Source organism: Protopterus annectens, chromosome 1.part1, assembly GCF_019279795.1.
Source record: "Protopterus annectens isolate FY-2018-M chromosome 1.part1, PAN1.0, whole genome shotgun sequence".
NCBI classification, from domain to species: domain Eukaryota; kingdom Metazoa; phylum Chordata; order Ceratodontiformes; family Protopteridae; genus Protopterus; species Protopterus annectens.
In genome coordinates this window covers 484432069-484445351 of record NC_056726.1, presented here as the reverse complement: position 1 = coordinate 484445351, position 13283 = coordinate 484432069, and the positions used below count along the sequence as shown (strand labels likewise).

Genomic DNA, 13283 nt, shown 5'->3' with positions numbered 1-13283 from the left:
CAATGGTTGCAGTTATTCTTGCTAATATTACTGAAAAACAGATGTGACATTAGTAGGAAAGATAAGATGCCCTCACTGTTGAAAATTATTAATTTGGAAAAACTGCTATCATCGCTGCTTGCGTGTGTTATAAGACTTGTATCTGCCAGTTATTGGCATTTTCCATTACTCTAGCCTGCCTTAGAGATCAGGCAAGCAGTGATTTTACTGCAAAATTGTTTTCCTTCAGTACTTGTGCGTAGTATATGCTAAATCATCTGTGGTGGAGAGAGTGCACCCATCCTTTGAGCATGGGCCCCACTTATATTTAGTCATCATCTTATAGTGAAAAAAAACTTGCTCATTATTTAGGTGTGTGGCATGGCATGAGGTAAGTCACTGCTACTAAGATGGTCAGAAAAGTAAACGGGATCTCTGTAAATATGGCTCAATCTGAATACTTTATATTGCTATAGTAAGGATACAATTCATAAGGTAATTGTGTGCAAACATTATTTTTTATGTACTTACCATAATGTTCCATCTGTGTTGTCAGTCTTCATTTACCCTTGATGTATGGGACCGCGGTTCCGACTCTCAGAACTGGCTCAGCTGTTATAACAGCTCGCAAGAACAAAACTCTCAAGCTAAGTCACTACCCAGAATGCCCCTCTCTAGATTACCTTGGATCTCATTTGCCACTCTTCTACATAAGACGCGTCAGCCGAACTATCGGTTGAGCCAAGTGTATTTTCATTATTTTTATTCAGAACTTAGTTAACAAGGTAGGTAGAAAAGATTTAACTTTTCCAGCTTCTGTTTGCTTTTACTATCCCTCTCCCTTTACACTTCGGTGTTCTTCCCTACCATTTTTGGTAGTTTTTCTCTGTTAAGAAACACAGTTATAGTCAGATATTTCTATCTCTCTTTTATGAGTGAGTGTGCTATTTACCTTCTTACCTCCTGGTATCTGTTTAACCATTGTTGGAAGCTCTATCCCTTTACGCCCTGCTTCTTAATAGTTCTGGCCTACCATTGTTGGTAGCTTTTTTTCCCCTCTTAATTACTTCTTTCCAGAGTGTGTGTGTGTGTGTGTGTGTGTGTGTGTGTGTGTGTGTGTGTGTGTGTGTGTGTGTGTGTGTAGCTGTGAGAGTGTTTTTCTGCGAGTTGATATTTTTATAAAGGTACAACTGGTTTTAAACAGTGTCGTGATTGTGGAAGAAAAGTGCCCAATTCTCATGGGCATTCATCTTGTGTCTGCTGCTTTGGCCCAGTGCTCCGTTTGTCAAGCCTTCAGTCATCGGGTCCTCGTAGGAAGGAAGAACAAATCTATTTTGAAAGGACTGATTAAGACATCTTTGAGGCTTTGTCCAGTCAGCCTAGGGCATCCAAATCTGATGCATCTTTGCCTTCTTCGTCCTCTTCCTTTTCCTCAAAAATTGAACATGGAAAGAAGAGGGGTCTCTCTGTGCTTGGCATCCCCTTTGGCTCTGGCATAGAAGAGACCTAAATCTTCAGTTCCCACACACACAAACTGCAAAAGTGCCAAAAAACCTACGATACCGACTTCATTGGCACCGACTGTGGTAAACAGGTCTGCACTGCAGGTTTCGATGCCAACCACCACAGTGCCAACTGTCCATGTGACTTCTTCTCCATTTATGCCAGTCCGTTCTGTAGTGCCATGCATAATTTTGGAATCTGTTCCTTCTACGGTACTGTCAGTAACTTTGGAACCAGGATTTATTTTCAGTTCCCAGGACTAAGTATTCCCCTTCAATAGATCCCTTTGTGGGACACCTTCCAAGCCCCTTTTTAGAGAGACCGGAATCCCCCCAGCATTCCCTGGCCTTTCCTCTAGGAGTCTGACAGAAGTCGACGTTGTGAGGTTGGTGGATCAGCTCCTAGTGGCTATGGGTCTTACAGCCTCTTCCCAGGTTTCACTCCCTTCTGGAGATGGGACTTTCTCTCCAAGGATTCCACCAGATATTCTTCCTCTAACCTCCACTGAGGTGTTAGAGACCACAACTCCAATTTCTCCGTTACCAGCTCTTTGGTGCCGACAGCTTTTATGCCTTCAGCTCTAGTGTCTGTCGTAAGTTCCTCAGTTCCTTCGGAACCAATGGACTCCCAGGGTTGTAGCTCAGCTGCCTCATTCGTGGGTTGTTCCTTGGCTTTGACTTTGATGACTGTCTACTTGAAGCAGGGTGGGACCATAGCTCCAAGGTTGTCCTTCCCAGTTCTGGGATCCCATCCATCTTCGGGGGGGGGGGGGGAGCTGCCTTTCAGGTCATGGAGAGGGCTTTGGCCTCTACAGGTTCTCAGATGGTTCCTTTCCAATCGGAGCATTTTCCTGAGACTCCCTGTCATCCAGAGCTTCCTCTATCCTCCACGCCTGGACAGCAAGCATCAATGGTGCAGGATACTCCTGCAAAAGGCCTTACATTCTTTCAAGTCCTCCACAGATTTTCCTACTGAGGAGGTGTCCTGGAAGAGGACTTGTAAAAGGAAACACCTAGATTCCCCAGAGGAATCTGTCATGGAGGACAGGGATGTTGATGAATGGGGAGGGTTCCCCCAGTCACCCCCAGAAGACATCTTCTTTGGAGACTTTCTTGAAATATTAAAGCAGAGGGGTGGCTGGAAGCCAAACGACCCTTTCTCAGAAGACTTGGTGTATCTGCAAGCTTTCGGAGCTCACCCATCTACCTCTTGGGTGACCCTGCCTGCTGATGATTTCATTAAGTTGATAAGGCAGTGGGCATGGAATGCCCCTGATTCTGTAGAGCCAATCCCCAGGAGACCAGACAAAATCCTTTCAGCGCCAGAGGACCATCAGTATTGGACCAAGGGTTTAGTAATAGATGCCATGGTGGTTGCAGCAGCCACAAAGAAGGAACTTACAGAAGAGAGTTCCACTGTTCATCCCCCTAAAGCCTGTGTTTGCTTCTTCGACTATTGCCTTACGGTCATTGCATTTCATGGCAGACTTCACCAGACTACAGAGGGATCTGACCAAGGAGCTATGTCTGAGGCAGTACAGGATAAAGTAGCCTCCCAGCTTGCCATCCTAGAATCTATTTTCAACTCTTCCATGAGGCTCATTCCATATGCAGTTGAGGGGACGACTAGGGTAGCAGGTTCCAGTGGCGCCATAAGGAGGCATGCTTGGATGCACTTGTGTGAATTTGCGGAGCCATTTAAGTCTTCATTCGTCACTGCTCCATTTGATGGATAGTTCCTTTTTGGCCCCAAAGTCAGAGATACCTTGGCCAGGTGTGAAAAGGATAGAATGAATCAATCAAATAATAAATCCAAAACCTGGAAACACAGGGTTGAGTCAAAGTAAAAGCACTTTATTCCAAACCAACTCACAAAGCTTTCAGGGTACTCCCTTCATCAGTGTGTATCACATAAACTAAAACAAGCATTTAAATAAAGAGTTTATTTAAAGAGACAGATGTTTTTAAACTAACTGAATTGTGATTTATTTATATGTTTAAGCTTATGTTTACATATATTTATATTATATATATATATATATATATATATATATATATATATAATGTATATTTATATATACATATATATTTATTTATATATATATATATATATATATATATATATATATATATATATATATATACATATACATATATATATATATATATATATATATATATATATACACATACACATTCACAGACGTGTGTGTGTGTATATATCATATACATATACACACACACACACACACACACACACACACACACGTGCGTGTGCATGTTTGCATGTATATATACACATTTTTTTGATACGTAGTTCTAGTATGCACATTCTAGAGTTTATAAGCAGGTTTTATATGTTTATTTTTGCACAGGCACTATTGCATAGTAGTTTTATACATATATTATTGCATTTTTTATACGTTTTTTTATATAATTTTATTATGGTTGAGTGTGTTTTTTTTTTAGGCTTAATTGGATTGTGTCATGTGATAACTGAGTATTTAAATGCTTGTTTCAGTGTGTGATACACACTGATGAAGGGAGTATCCCGAAAGCTTTGTGAGTTAGTTTTGAATAAAGTGCTTTTACTTTGAGTCAACCTTGCATTTCCAGGTTTTGGATTTATTTGATTGTTTCTTCAGTTTGCCTTAGCCTTGTTTACCTACGTGCTGTTCCTGTTTTGTTTGTAAAAGGATGGAAAGACCCTTTCTGCAGTGGGCCTACATTTCACTGCTCTCCAGCACTCCTACTCCAGGAACCACAAGAGTGGAAAAATGTGGTTTGAGAAAACCCAAGGGCCTTTCTAGGACACACATGGCAGTGGCTCCTCTCAGGGCAGAGGAGGGATCTCCAATGGAAGACACCAACCTCGCGGCAGAAATGGCCTGCTAAATCAGGGTTCCAGAGATTCCTACTTAGGGAAACCCTGCCAACTCTTCTGAATGGAGGCCCGATTGCTTACCTCTGGAGACAGTTTGGGGAAGACTATCCTTGCACTCAGTAGCATGGCGACAAATAACCACAGATACTTGGGTGCTGTGGATCATTGCCAGAGGATACTACATTCCCTTCATTCTCACTCCAAGAACACGAAGAAGAATCTCTGATGTCCACCCAATGAGAGGGATCAGGCAATTCTGGAAGTTCAAAGGCTGCTAGAAAAAAAGACTTCCAAGAAGTCCCACCAGACCAGATAGGATCTGGATTCTACTCAAGGTTATTTTTGGTGCTGAAAAAGCCAGGGGACTGGAGACCAATTTTGGATCTCAGCCTTTTGAACAAGTTTGTTCAGACAAAATTCTGAATGGTCACGGTTCAGTCTGTTCTCCCCTTCTTAGGGAAAGACAATTGGATGTGCTCTATAGACCTCCACGACACGTATTACCACATAAAAATGGACATGCTGTCCAGAAGGCTCCTCTGTTTCTGGCAGGGAGCCAGTCACTATCACTTCAGAGCTCTGCCCTTTGGTCTCACCACAGCCCCTTGGGTGTTCAGTAAGTGTATGGCAGCAGTAGCAGCTCACTTGAGACTGCACGGATTTTGAGTATTTCTATATTTAGATGACTGGCTTGTCACCTGTAGATTGGAGTGCAAGTGATGTGTGCTCTATCTTTAAGAAGCATGTTAAGGCGTTGCATGTACATGTAAAATCCCAGACACGTGCACTCCGTGGGGCCATTTTGTAAGAGCAGTCATAGTGATAGCATGCATGAACGCAGTTGTTAGTTTGTATACAAGTTAAAGTCAGTAACTTTAAGTAACTATGTGTTTGTATGAAATAAAGCTGCTTGAACAGAACCCACAATGACTCGTCTATTGTATCCAGAGTGGCAGAGCGACATGGTGTCAGAACCGGGATGGAAGAGAATAAAATCTGGAGCCATGAGATGCAGAGACTACAATGAAGGTAAAACTGAGAGAAAAGAGCACAAACAGAGCCAGAAAATAATCAAATGTAATTTGAAGTAACACAAATTGTTTACTTGATAGAAACAAAAAAAAGGGGCATTACAAGGGCACAAACTGCACTATTAAGCAAGCAGAATGCATGAAATGTTTAACTAAAAGGAAATGTTTAAAATAAACTTATTTGATGAAAAAATTTACAGTAAAGCTAAACAAGCATGTTTAAAGATAAAATGAGCATGTATAAAGCAAAAGAAGTGTGTTTCAAGCAAAACTGGGCATGTTTAGAGTAAAATGAGTACAAGAAAAGTACATTGGGCATGAGAAGGGCTTAAACGAGCAAAACAAATATAATAAGGGCAAAAAGGGCACATTAAACAGAAATAAAGCAAGGCAACTGCATGTGTTTTGGCAAAGAGCTATGTTTTGGCATAACTACGACTTCGTATTGTATCAAGGACATAACTAAAGTTATTCAAAGTACATCAAAGTATGTGAAAGTGCTTACAGTGTGTGCTTATTACTGTGCATGTATTTGAAATGTTTACTGTATGCAAAGTGCAACTATTTCATGAAATACAGTCAAAGTATAGCCATTTCGAAAAGTTTCTTGTGCTGGCTGTGTCTATTAGAAAACTGCCACCATTACAGAGCGTTTCTTGCACTGTACAGAATTGCCTAGCAAGGTAACACCATTTTGGGGACATTTCACTGTGCTGTATGCAGTTATTCGCAAAGTGCAATTACTTGGACATCTCTTGTTTGATTTATTCGCATTGTGCAGTTATTTGATATGTTTCTTACAATGATAAGAGGTGATTTCTTGCAAAAGACGGCATTACAAGAGTATTACAGTGCCCGAGAGTTACTCAGTCGTATCTTAAATTTGTTTGAGATTTTTCTTAAAGTAATGATAAATGACTTTGGCAAAATGATGGTAAATGACTTTAGCATTTAGCCTTTCAAATGATATTATAAGAGTATTAAGTGCCAGAGAAGTTTATTTCGCAAAGTACAGTTATTTAGTGGTACTATGAGTTGGTCTATTAGCATTATTTCGGAAAGCCCAAAGGTATAAATTCAGAAGCGCAAAGGCATTGGACAAAGTTACAAATACTGGCATAGGTTTCTGGCATATGTGCATTTGGGTATGTTTGTGCTTATTTGCAAAACCCTTCATTGATGTGTGTTATGGCATACGGGTTTTAAAAGCCTCTATCACTTGTATTTGATCAGAATATTGCAGAAGATTGGAGAATATTTCAGCAAGAATATGATATTTTTATACAAGCAGCTTATGCAGGTAGAGATGCATGCACCAAGGCATTCATTTTGCTAAACCTAGCTGGGTCAGAGGCCATAGAAAGAGAGAGTTCATTTGTGTATGCACCTGCAGTGTATGAGGGAGAAGGTGAAAACCATCATATTGTTGTGCAAGCTGAATCACGGGAAGACCCCAGGTGTTTGAAGTGCAACTTCAGAGAAATGTGTAACCTTCAGACAAATATTACACTAGAGAGGCATTTGTTTTACACAAGAGATCAGAAACCAGAGGAAACATTTGCAGCTTATATAATTGACCTGAGAAACATAGTGAAGACGTGTCAGTTTGGTGACATAGATGAGCTGATAAAGGACAGACTTGTGTGTGGCAGTGCTGCCGTGAGAAAGATTTTGCTTCGTGACAGTGATTTAACGTTGAGCAAAGCCATAGAGATTTTTCAAATCCGTGAGGTGACAGAAAAACACACAAGTATGCTTGCGAGCGACAAGTGCAGGGTTTCATTTGGCTCTAGAGCAAATGTAGACAGCATGCAACACGTGGCAAGCAAAAGCAGGCCCAAGCACGTGGCAACTACAGGGTTTCCAAGGAAGATGTGCAGCTTTCCAGCAAATTCTAAAAAGGGAGCAAGTTCCAGCTCATTGCGATACAGGCATGAATCAGCAAAACCCAAATCTAACTTCATTAACTATTGCAATTGTGGTGCAAGTCATGAGTCTAAAAGAGAAGTGCTTAGCATATGGTCAGCAATGTCATAAGTATAAAAAAATGGAACCACTTCCAAAAGTTTTGCAACTTGAATAAGCCTCACACAGTTGTAAAGAAAAGTCACATAATAAAGAAAGTTGATCAAGTAGAGTCGAAGCAGTAAGCTTTCTATGTGGATGTATCTGTGCTTGATGAAAGAGTTGATGCAGTGAATTTATTAGCAGAGTGAAGTATTTTATACTGTCTGGATTAATGGAAATTCCTCAGAGCTTAAAGTAGACATCTGTTCAAAGTGTAATGTTATGTCAGCAGACACATTTGCTGAAGTGAGAACTAATGAACAACTCAATGTAGCCAGTAGTGTGAGACTTGTTGCTTATGGCGGTGAAGAAATTCAGACCAAAGGTTCAGTGATGCTTTCATGTTATTTGGCCAAGAACTGTTACAACTTGTTATTCTACGTAGTCAGAAGACCGGTGCAATCTTTCCTGGGTCTTAAAAGGTAGTCTGAGAATGAATCTGCCTTCTTTTGCTAAAGAAGTTCATCATGTAAATGCATTTCCAAGTTTTAATTTTTCAGAAGCCATTTTCTCAGAATATGCTGATGCTTTCGATAACAAGTTAGGCAAACTTCCAGTTGTGTATTGCATGAAGTTAGACCCAGAGGTCATTCCAGTAGTCAGACCAGCAAGAAGAGTTCTGATAGGTGTGAAGAATACAGTTAAAGCTCAGTTGGATAAAATGGTACAGCAAGGTGTGATTTGTCCAGTCACAGAACCAACTGAATGGGAATCGTCCATGGTAGCCGCTCACAAAGAAGTCTCAGATGAAATCAGAATATGTATTGACCCAAGAGATCTGAGCAAAACATTGAATAGACCAAATCACACAATGCACACAGTCAAAGAAGTTGCAGCTCTAATACTGAATGCCACTGTTTTTTCGGTCTTGGATGCAAAGAGTTCATCTTGGCAAGTGATGCTTGATTGCAAATCTTCATTTCTAACTACTTTTGGTACTCCATTTGGCAAATACAGATTCCTAAGGATGCCATTTGGAATAAATTATGCAAGTGAAGTCTTTTAGAGTGCAATGTAGCAAATTTTTTTCGGGTTATCCTTCTGCCATAATAGTAGATTATGTATTGGTTGGAGGCAGTGGTGAAGCAAAGCATGACAGAAAACTAAAGAAAGTTCTAGATGGAGCATGTGAGGTCAACTTGAAGCTCAATCCTCTGAAGTGTAAATTCAGACCTCCAGAAATTACCTACTTTGGACCTACTTTTGTCATTTGTTCACAAGTACAGGCTTGCGTCCAGACCCGACCAAGCAAACTACTGTTCTTGAAATGTTAGTACCAGATAATGTACAAGCTCTACAACATTTTCTAGGCGTGGTCAACTATTTAGGCAAGTTTATACCAGACTTCAGTGAGTTGACAGCACCTTTAGGAGAACTAACATGCAAAAATGTTGCATGGTCATGGTTGAAACAGCACCAGAAGGCATTTGAAGACCTTAAGCAGAAAATTGCCACCCCACCTACATTAAGATACTATGACATGAACAAGCCAGTCACTCTTTCCTGTGATGCTTCAAAATTTGGTCTTGGTGCAGTCATACTTCAAGAGGGCAGACCGGTTTCCCAAACTGAGATACAGTATGCTCAAATTGAGAAAGCACTTTTGGCAATAATAGTATTTGCATGTTCAAAGTTTCATGATTATATTTATGGTCAAGCTATTCAGACTTAATCTGACCAACAACCTCTAGTTACTATTTTAAAGAAGCCTATGTATTCTGCTACAGTGAGATTACAGAGAATTATGCACAGATTGCAAAAGTACAAATTTCAAAATGGTCTGCATAAAATGCAGTTTGCTTTAGTTGGCTGATACCTTATCCAGATCATCCTGAAATATCACAGAACAGCTTGACGCAGAGAATTTTGACTTTGCTGTGATGTCAGGGCATCATTTTTCCACCACTAGATTTGATGAGTTAAGAGATCATACTCAGACTGATCCAATTTTACAGAAGCTCAATCACTAAATTAATGTTAGATGGCAGTCAACACAATCTAGTATATACCACCTGATGTGCAAATCTACTTTCCTTACAGAGATGAATTGTTGATGGAAGATGGCGTTATTTTCAAAGGACCTAAAATTGTTGTTCCTGCTTCCTTACAACGGAGTATAGCCAGAGTTTGCATCGTGGTCACCCGGGATCCACGTCCACTAAGAGAAGAGTGAAGAGCCAGAGAGTTAGTGTTTTGGCCTTCCTTACCAAAAGACATTGATAAAGTACTTTTTTCTTCTTCAGTATGCCATAGTACTAGACCGCATTTGCAAAGAGAACCACTTCATCTAAGTCCTGTTCCTGAACTACCTTGGTCAGTCGTAGTAACTGATATCTTTGAGTGGAACAATCAACACTGTTTGGTTTTGGTAGACACTTGTTTGAATTATTTTGAGATTGATATACTACCAAATCTAACTTTCACTGCTGTTATTACTGAGTTGAAAAGTCATCTCTCAGTTCATGGTAGTCCACACAAAGTTCTTTCTGACAATGGTACTCAATTTACTAGCCAGTTGTTTCAGAAATTTGCAAAATAAATTAGTACATGTCACTAATAGTCTTGAATATCCTTAGTCCAATGGTCTAGCTGAATGTGCAGTACAGAGTGCAAAGCAATTACTTGAAAGGTCAAAGCGTGACAATACTGATGTGGTCTTAAATTTACTTAATCTCAGAAACGTACCCCATGATGATATTCTTGGCTCACCTACTCAGAGACTACTTTCCAGGCAAACTAGAACTATGCTACCCATTAATTCTAGTCTGTTGAAGCCTAAACCTAAGAACAATAAAACCATCAAGGTTCAGTTTTTAAGAAGCGTAATATCCAGAAATCTAGTTACAACTGATCAAGCAGAGTACTTTGTCTGTTGAGGGAAGGAGAGATGGTAAGAATCCAGACAATGAAAGGTTTTGATTGAATAAGACAGATTACAGGCATTTGTGCCAAACCAAGATCTTACCTGGTAGACTGCGAAGGTGTTGAATATAGGAGGAATTGTAGATATCTTCTTCCTGTACCAGAATCACCATCGCCATAACATTGTTTCTGTGATGCACACTTCAAATCTAAGAGTGAATCAGACACTGTTCCTATACCAGAATGTGCTCATAATTCAGATTCCATTCCAGAAAATGACCAGAACATTCCACAGGTCAAACATTTTGCAGAGACAGTTCTAGTTGCTAAATCTCATTCACCATTTTATATCACACGATATGGACGAGCATCAAAGCCTAGTGTGAAATACGCAGCAACGTGGATGTGATTGTATATATCTGTGTATTTAGCATTGTATAATGCATCACAAAGAATTACCTGTGATTTCTGCATGTCAGTAAACTCATAGAATTGTATGATCTATTTTCTCCCTTTCACGATTGGCCCTTGAGACTGCTCTATGCCTTTTCCCCCATTCCACTAATACCTCGCTTCTTGAAGAAAGCCATCAGACTGAAGAGCATAGTGATTCTCATTGCTCCATTTTGGCCTTGGCAAGTTTGTTTCCGCTTTCTGCTCTATGCCTTTCCCCCACCCTTTCCACTAATACCTAATTTCTTTAAGAAAGCCATCAGGTTGAAGTGCAAGGTGATTCTCATTGCTCCAATCTGGCTTCTGCAAGTTAGGTTCCCCTTACTTTGGCCTCACCTAATTCACCATCCATGGACTCTGGACCTGGATCCAGACCTCCTGTCCCATCCACAGGGCCTAGTTCACCCCAGTCTGAAAAACCTCAAACTTACAGCTTCGTTCCTCCAATTCTGTTGGTCGCCAGGCAAAATATTTTATCTTCTCCAGTTCGAAAGATTTTGTTGGCTTCCCATAAGTCTTCTACTAGGAAGCTTTACCACAGTAAGTGGAAAAGATTTTCTGTTTGGGCAAATGATAATAATATCTATCCTTTTTTGGCACCAGTTGAAAAGGTTTTAGAATTATTAGCTATGTTTTACGAACAGGGAGCTGCTTATTCTACTATCAAAGTTCAACTAGCTGCTATTTCCAACTTCCATGATGGCTTTGAAGAGCATTCGTTAATCTCATAGGTTGTGTAAAGTTTTTATCTAAGGAACCTTGAGGTTAAAACCACCTTTAGGGTGCCTTTTGTTCCTTGGGATCTTAATATGGTTCTGCAGTCCTTGGTCCATTACTATTTTGAGCCGGTAGCTACTTGTGACTTTAAGTTCCTTTCATAGAAGACCATTTTGTTGATGGCCATTACGTCCACCAAAAGAATTTCAGAGATTAATGCATTATCTTCAAAACCTCCATATTTGATTTTTCATAAGAACAGGGTGTTGCTAAGACCCAACCCATTCTTTCTTCCAAAAGTAGTATCAGAAACTAACATTAATCAATCTATTGATTTATCAGACTTCTTCCCTAATTTTTCTGACAAGGAAGAACATTGTTTACACTTACCAGATGTTCACAGACAAATGTGTTTTTATCTCAGCAGAACTAAGGAAGTCGGACCAGTTATTTGTCTCCTTCTTAGGTCCATCCATGGGTAAACCAGTTTCAAAGGTCACTTTGTCTAAGTGGTTAAGGGAATCTATAAGTTTCATCTGCAATAAGAAAAACCTCCAGTTACCAGCCACAGTGGGCACATTCTACAAGAGCAATAGCCATGTCTGCTGTTTTTCACTCAAAGGCTTCCATGGATGAAATATGTGCAGCAGTAACCTGGGCTACTCCACATACCTTTATCACTCATTACAAATTGGATCTGGTCTCCTGGGGAAAAGTGTCTTTTGGATACATGGTGCTTTGGACTATCCTTCTATAAGGCCTCCCAAGATACAAGGTAGCTGGGGTCTCTCTCCCATACGTCAAGGATAAATGAAGATTGATAACATCAGATAATGAATTTATGTACTTACCATAATGTTCCATCTGTGTTGTCAATCTTCATTTATCCTGGACATCCCGCCTTCCTTCCTCCTCCTTCTTCAGACTCCTTGGAGGAACAGACTCTAGTCCTGATTATCTGTTAATTCATATATAACCTTGAACAAAGCCTCTTCATTTGTTATAGGACTATTTTTTCTGTCTTCCTTTATAGCTGCAAACTCGATCTGAGGTAATCTAGAGAGGGGCATTCTAGGTAGAGACTTAGCTCAAGAGTTTTTGGTTCTCGCGAGCTGTTATAAAGGCCAAGCCAGTTCCGAGAGTCGGAATAGAGTACCATACATCAAGGGTAAATGAAGGTTGACAACACAGATGGAACGTTATGGTAAGTATGTAACTTCTTTTTTTCTTTTTGAATATCCTTGACATTTCAATTGTGGTAATGTGCCACTAAAGATATTGTATTTCATTTCCTGTTTTCTTTGTTTTATGGCTCCAGGGATATTTTGCAGTGCACCATGATTACACACCAGGTACTTCTGCGAGCAGCAGCTCAGTGTTGCCTCCTGCAGATTGCTATGAATCTGACTGATGTGGTAAGTAAACAATATGTTTGGACAGATGTAATTTGTATATGAACTTCAATCACACCATTTTAGTTTTTTTTAAGATCCTCCTTTGATAATCAGCCTTACTCAGCTGTCGTATTCCTTTCCCCTTAGTGAGAGCCCTATAACTCGTTGATTTGGGGAGATAGAGATTATCAAACATACAACGGAATAGCACCCTCTTTGCATAGAAAAACATGGATTTATGTTTTAGCCTCAACTCCCTTGGGTCTGCTGATTGGCATCAATGAGGATGGCCTGCAGTACGGCCTCTGCATATCAATTGACCATGCCCTCTTGCAGAAAGCACCACTGTGCAATCCTTGATTTACAGTGGGAACTTTTATTTTATTTATTTGTT

At 40.1% G+C, this 13283-nt stretch overlaps 1 protein-coding gene across 1 annotated transcript in view; it reads left to right on the top strand.

Moving 5' to 3' along the window:
* TARBP1 (TAR (HIV-1) RNA binding protein 1) overlaps window positions 1-13283 on the top strand; it is a 2802917-nt gene that overhangs the window by 606779 nt on the left and 2182855 nt on the right. The window contains exon 8 of the mRNA XM_044087106.1: window positions 12814-12910. Within this exon, the coding sequence (XP_043943041.1) occupies window positions 12814-12910 (97 nt within the window). The remainder of the gene's footprint in view (window positions 1-12813; window positions 12911-13283) is intronic.